The sequence below is a fragment of the Lactuca sativa genome, chromosome 7, assembly GCF_002870075.4.
Source record: "Lactuca sativa cultivar Salinas chromosome 7, Lsat_Salinas_v11, whole genome shotgun sequence".
Taxonomy (NCBI): domain Eukaryota; kingdom Viridiplantae; phylum Streptophyta; class Magnoliopsida; order Asterales; family Asteraceae; genus Lactuca; species Lactuca sativa.
The window spans coordinates 8,163,632-8,171,049 of record NC_056629.2 but is presented as its reverse complement, the minus strand read 5'-3'; the positions used below and the strand labels follow the sequence as shown (position 1 = coordinate 8,171,049).

Sequence of the window (7,418 nt, the reverse complement as noted above, 5' to 3'; positions counted from 1 at the left end):
TAAGTATAAAAAATTCATTATATAAGAACTAAATTTAGAAAAAAAAAATCATTGACAATATTGTATACTCATTATAAATTTGATATTTCATATATGAATTATTATTTTATATTTAATCATTTAAATTAACCGGTAAGTAAATAACCAAAAATTAAATTTAAATATTGATATACATCACAGTCTAACAATTTTAACAATTTTTATGTAAAAAATACTAAAAACATTATATCTTATAAAAAGTTAAAAACCATATTAGGTTTTTCATAAAAAGGTCGATATGAATTTTTATTCTTTTAAATTTTTGTAACGTGTCAAATATAAAAAAAAATAAATAAATAAATAAAAAATAAAAAAATAAAAAAATTGCAAACTATAATGTTTTCTTGTAATATCTTTTAGATGATATTATATGTACAAGTTAAAAATAAAAATAAAAATAAAAAAATCTAATGCAATGTATAAAAAGCCAATCACTCAAAGTTAAATCTGATATCATATGTTCAAATGAATTTAAAGGCAAAAATGTATTTACTAAAGGCATGTTCGGCACGGAGCGTTTGAAAGCTTCTAACTTCTAGCGTTTGATAAAACGCTCCGTTTTGAACAAAAAAAATCTAGTTTGGCACTACAAGCTTGTAACGTTTAATTTAAACAAAACGCTCCAAATCCAAATGTTACTTCATGTAGCGTTTAACAAAACGCTACAAGCTATCCGCTACCCGTTACAGGCCTATCGCTAACAGCTAATTTTGCCGAAGACACTCTAATTGTTCATTACTTAAGAATCAATATTTGGAAATGATAACTTACGGTAATCTCATATTAATTTCTTTTAATGGTTAGTCATCAAGAAATCCCTTTTGAGCTATCATTTGTTCAATTATTGTATTTATTTTTTGATAAAACTTAATCATTAATTGCTTTCATATAAATTACTTGTAAAAAACAATATAATTTATAAGAATGAAAAGTTCTGAACAAATTATAAAATACAAATACGTAACAATCAAATCTCATGATAATTCTTTCTGCATATTTTAAAACTTAATTAATTGACCGAAAATAAAGCTGATAAGTTGGTTTAAAGATTTATCAATAAATAGTTTTTCAAATATATATATATATATATATATATATATATATATATATATATATATATATATATATATATACTAGTTTATAACAAGTCGGAATAACGGATTATAAAATTAATTAAACTTTCATAATAAAAAATTATAATTATTAATCAATTATTTTAAATAAATTACTAATTAAGAGATATATCAAAATTTTAAAGTAATTATAACTTCAATTTAATATATAATTAGAAATGTAAATTTAAATTTTGAAATAAGTTGTCTAATATATCTACATGACACATGACATAATATTAATGAGGAGTTGTATTAGAGTGACACTTGACAAAAATATATTAAAACTATTTATTTATTATAATAGGATATATATATATATATATATATATATATATATATATATATATATATATACATGTCTATTATCTATTAAAATTTATGTATATATGTCATTTTTTTCAAGAAAACATATAAACTTATTTGTAATACTCATAATTAAGTAGAGGTCATTTAATATTTTCAAATCCTAACCTAGTAATTTCCATATTAAAATTACATTAAAAAATAATCCTCCAAACTCTTTGAGAATACTTTATTTATAACTTAGTAACTTTCATATAAAACATTATATTTGTCATTTTAGGGTCATGTTTACACTTTTACTGATTTCAATATGAACTTGAAGTCTTGAACAATACTTGAATCCTTAAAGACTTGTTTTTCATAAATTGTAATCAGAAATCATTATTGTTTCTAGAAATATATTCATAAATAAACATGATTAAATAGCATGGTGATCGATTAGATCATGACATATCAACAAAATAAGTGTTTACAAAATTGAAACTTGAAACTAGATTAACAAAACTTGCCCATGGTCTCATTTCAAATCGAAACTAATATCACAAGTCTTATTTTTTTTCCATTTGAAGCCAACTTGAGAAGGCATCTAGAGTTTTCATGTCTGCTCTATAATGTTTCTGCGTGAACTCAAGGAAAGTAGACCATGTAAAATCTGGATACATCCTCTGATTGTTGTATTTAACCAAGGCTTTAGGCGATCTCACAACTTTGTCCATTTTAGGTGAAAGAAAGAATGCGAGAGATTTCCTAGGAGTATTGCTATTAACCACCGCTCTATGTAAGCAACTCTTGTATAATCCATTTGATAGTGCCTGGAGAACAAAAACACTTCTCTATGTTAGTGAAAACAAGCTTAATCTTGTAATATTGCAAACTTCAAGATTCGATATTCGTTACAACAAAGATGATTAAGCTAAAGTCAGTGATCAAAATCAAATAGCAAGTGAATGTTGTTTTGTTACTAACCATAAATGTATCTCCGATGTTGACAACAAATGCATCAGAGCAAGGAGCAATGGAGTGCCACTTTTCGTCGACAAACACTTCAAGCCCACCAACGTTGTCTTGATGAAGAATGGTTAGGGATGTCGGATCACAATGAGGACCGGTTCCAAGAGTTTGATCAGGTTTTTTGCAAGGAGGGTAGTAGTTTAATCTCATGATCGAATCATTTTCTTCATAGAAATCCCTAAAACAGGATGGGTCTATTCCAAGGCTCATCCCTAGTAGCTCCATGATATCAAGAGCTAGTTTACTCATAGCTTTAGAATATTCTTGACAAACCCTCCTATATGAATCAACAATAATGTCAAAGCTAGTTATAGAATAAAATGGAATTATTTAAAATATGTGAATCTTGATTTTTTTACACGTACCCAAGAACACTCTACTAGAATTATGGAAAATAATTCAACTTGTAATGCAAGGGAATTTTAAATTAGGCAAGGAAAATTAAGATTCACGATCTTTAAAGATAAACGAAGAAAAAAGTTAATTAAAAGATGGACCAATACCCGAATTCACTAAAATCTTCTCCCATTACATTTAAGAAGTAATCATGTACTATGTTCAAGCACTTTGGATCTGCGGAATACCTAAAAGAAAGTGTTTCTTTCCATGGAAGTTTAGAGGAGAATCTATTAGTGAAACTACTAGCATATCCACAATATTCACCAAATTTTCTTTCAGCTTTTTGCTTCTCCGAAAGTGGCATCCCAAAGAACAAATTCATAATCCTATGGACATCATTTATTAAATTAGAATCAACACCATGATTATAAACTTGAAAAAACCCATGTTCTTGGCACGCAGAATGGACTAGACGACTTGCATTGGATGTTGCAAGTGGTTCGCCGGAAATAAAGGCTTTTAGGTCGATTGGAGGAACATAAAGTGGTGGTGATGGTGGTTCAAGGCGGGGCTTTTCATGGTCCGGCCACACAAATTGTGCAGGAATATTAGTTTCATTTTGAAGAATGGACGCATCAAAGACTAAAGGGTTTGTTTCTTTTGAGGGTAATAGTAATGGTAAAGATAGAATAAAAGGAGACATCTTCATCAAGATTCAAAACTAAATGATGGTATAATTATGTATGAGTTGTGTGTGTGTGTGTATATATATATATATATATATATATATATATATATATATATATATATATATATATATATATCCCTCCTCCTCCTCCCCTTTCTCTCTCTCTCTCTCTCTCTCTCTCTCTTAATATATATATATATATATATATATATATATATATATATATATATATATATATATATATATATATATATATATATATATACACACACACACATACATACACACTAGTTCTCATCTCATTGTACGTTTTTTATATTTGAATAAACAATACATCATATTTCAGTTAAAACACTTCTTTAATCATATATGACTAGACCGTGTATATTCAGTTTTATTCATATGTTAATAGAGATTGAGTTTAATATAAATCTGATATACGATTTATTAACATCTAAATAAAACATATAACAAGAGCTTAAATTATATATATCATAAAATGTCAAAGAATTTATAATTGAGATTTATTCTAGTGTAGGTTGTTTTATATGCTAGTATAGGTCACAATAACATTGTAACCGTATTTAAGGTTTACCGTTAGAAATTTTTATGACCAAGTGAGAAAAGTGAAGGAGCAATGATTTTCTACGAGTAAATTGTTTTTTTTATTGGAAATATTTGAATCATATATAAAAAACCTGATTTAACTCTTATATCGTTGTTTTTTTTTCATTTATAAGTTTTTTCCTATAGCTTTAACTAATTTTCATATCAAATGAATGATAGAAAAGCCATCGTACCAGATTTTGTCAGAAAATTATATTATTTCGTTTTCTTCCTTATCATACTAGGGAGGCCCTTGTTTTGCGACACTTCTTTTTGATAAAAAAAAGGTAGTGAAGGGACGTCCGAAAACCCTCAGTTTCTTGACAAGACTTATGGGTCCCTTTTTTCCTTTCGACAAATTTATTTATGGATCTCATATCTCTCACTTCTTCAGATTGTTTTTGTTTGTCTATTTAGTACGAGACAGATTACTTATTATAATATTCCAAAAGAAGCTTAAATTGCAAATTTTTAATTATTTGAAATAAACAATCATAATAATCATTTTGAAAACCCGTACTACTAGACCACTAGTCAATATTCCAAAAGAAGATTGGGCCAATTGAGGTGCTACTTTGTCCCCAAAGATGGTCCATATTATGCGATACTCTTGTTATTGATTTAACAATTTTATTACAGAAAAAACATTATAAATTGTCTTTGGGTTTTTTTTGAGATCTGAAATTTAGTATCTATGGTTTAAAAATATCATAGATGGTTTCTGTGTTTTCAAGATTTTTAACGATTGTTTGTTATTGTTAACTCTGTTAAGTTTCGAAACTATTTATGATGTTTTTTTTAAAAGAAAAAATTAAATATAATTATTTCATATATATATAAAAGCTCTCTCTCTCTCTCTCTCTCTCTCTCTCTCTCTCTCTCTCTCTTCCAAAAAATCCTACCCCATCTTCTTCTTTTAAACTCACCCTTCTAATCTGCAATCTAATGAAAAGTTTGTACCCTCCCTCCCATTCCTCTCTCGCCGGAAAATACACCACCGGAAAACACCCCTACACATAAACAGTAATTAAAAATTCGCAAATCGACTCCAAGAACAACAAATAAAACCAACGAAGAAAATATATATACGAAAACGATATTTGTAATGTATTTATAGTAATTTCTATTCAAAAACTTTTCAAAAGATGTTATAAGATTTCCAATCAACATTTTTCAATACAAAAAGTAAACGAATCTACAACAAAAAAATCCATTAGAACCAACAACCAACAGACAAAAGCAAATCCACGTTTGAATTAAATAAAAAACCGCTTGCAGTAACCACCGGAGCTCCGACATGTGCTTTCGCTCCTCTCACGGTGACCTTCCAACCTGTCGCCACCATCGGAGGAACATTGTTAGGATTCAATGGTTTTGAAATTAAATAGGTTGAATTCTTAATATCGTAATCGATTTATTTACGTGTGTGTAGGTTTCATCTTGGAAATCGATATTTGTATGTTCATCCCCAAAAATCAATTTTTATGTGTTCTAACATTTGTCTCCCAACCCCTCGATGGAAACACTTGGCATCATATATGTTCCGACAAGCTACCACCAACCTGCATTTGTTTCTTCTCCACTAAAGGCTTTCTCTTGCATTACATGCATCAGCTCCTTCCTCGTTTTGAAACCTGCAACTCAAACCCCCAATCGAGCCTGATTTGTATATTTTCGCCTCTCCTTCCTCGTTCTGAAATCTGCAACTCAAACCCCCATCATTTATGATTCTCTATGTGTGTTTCACGATCTCCACCGTTGTTTTGGTTGAGAGTAGCTCTAGATCTCAGTATCATCTTCAGGGTTTATGCAGCCTAACCCATTATACAATCGTGATTTGGGTTTCTCTTTTTTTTCTCATTTAGAGGTTCTGTAACACCCCGAATTCAGAAGACCTAGAAAGGAAAGGAAAACCTCAAAAACAGAAGGCGACTCATCGAGTAGGTGGGGTGACTCGACGAGTAGGGGCGTATTTCGGGTCGCGGGTTAAGTGACCGACTCGGCGAGTTAGCCAGGGTTTGGGAAACCCTAGATTCGGGATTTGGTACCTTATTTAAGCATCTTATTCTCCTCTTCTTGGTTCCATTTCCAGCCCCCATTGTCCAGAACTTAACCCACGAAACCCTAGATCATTTTGTGAGTGTGTGAGCCATTCTTGAGTGTTTTGGTGTTTTTGGAGGCTAGAAGAAGAAGAAGGAGAGTGAAGGTTCAAGGAGAAACTTGTAGATCCGACAACACCATCTCATTTCTATCATTTTCTGGTAATCAAGTCTTCATCTTGACTTATAGCTTCTTAGATCTTCTTATGTCCACTTTATGAGAGTTTTGGTGCATGGAGCTTGATCTATGGGACAAGGATGTCCCAAGCAAAGATCCTTTTAGATTTGGAGTCCCTAAGAGTGGTTAAGGCACAAAGGTGCAAGCTTTATGCCATTGGGACCCTCATGCAAGCTTTAAGGAGTTGTTATGGCCTTATAAGCCTCAAAAATATGCTTGGAAGAAAAGGCAGAGACTTTATGTGTCATCCTAGTGTATATGGCCTAAACCTATGTTGTTATGCTTTGGATTGGAGTAATAAGAGTTTTTGGACATAGAGTTATGTCTTAAGGAGACAGGGTTTTAGTTTAACCCATTAAGAAGGATTAGGAGTGGGTAAAGTTGGAAACTTTACCCTCATGAGGTCATCTTCAACATGTAGACGAAGTTTGGGGTTTGGATCTAAAGCGTAAGGGCTCAATCTGTTAAGATGACCAATCAGACTGAGGAACTCGGCGAGTCCAGGGAGGGACTCGACGAGTCTAAGTGAATTGTCCCATTTTTGCTATGCTGGAACTCAGCGAGTCCGAGTGCTGACTCGACGAGTTGACTCGATAAATCGCAACCTTGAGTAGCCAGTGAACTCGGCGAGTCAGGGTTTGACTCGACGAGTTGGATTGCGATTTCAGGATTTTGACTTATTGGACTCAGCGAGTTGGGTCAACTTGGGGCATTGACTATGACCGTTGACTTTGAATTTGGCCAAGGTTGACCTAGTTATACTATTGAGGGTATTTTGCTCTAAGTGTTATTTTGGTATTGGTAGCTCGGGGAGCCGAAGGATTAGCAGTTCGGGGAATTTCCAGATAGCAGCCAGAGGGTTTCAGTAGGACTCCAGCAGTGCAAGGTGAGTTCTCTTCCAGTAGGAACGGGTCTAAGGCACCAAGGTCAGCCCGTATACATGATACGTTAGTAGTTGAGTGTGGGCGGGGCCCGTATCTCGTTATTATCTGAGTATAGATATCAGTCAGATTATTGGATTGCTATATTGTAGTCTGTGT

General features: G+C 31.7%; 1 protein-coding gene across 1 annotated transcript; it reads right to left on the bottom strand.

Annotated features, from left to right (window-relative positions):
- Nucleotides 1-1,903: 1,903 nt before the first annotated feature.
- Nucleotides 1,904-3,523, bottom strand: LOC111908157 (gibberellin 20 oxidase 1-D). Its single transcript, XM_023903990.2, has 3 exons — nt 2,972-3,523; nt 2,424-2,745; nt 1,904-2,269 (listed from the first exon to the last, which is right to left on the bottom strand). Exons 1-3 carry the CDS (start codon nt 3,514-3,516, stop codon nt 2,006-2,008), a joined length of 1,131 nt encoding a protein of 376 aa, XP_023759758.2. The 5' UTR covers nt 3,517-3,523; the 3' UTR covers nt 1,904-2,005.
- Nucleotides 3,524-7,418: the final 3,895 nt, after the last annotated feature.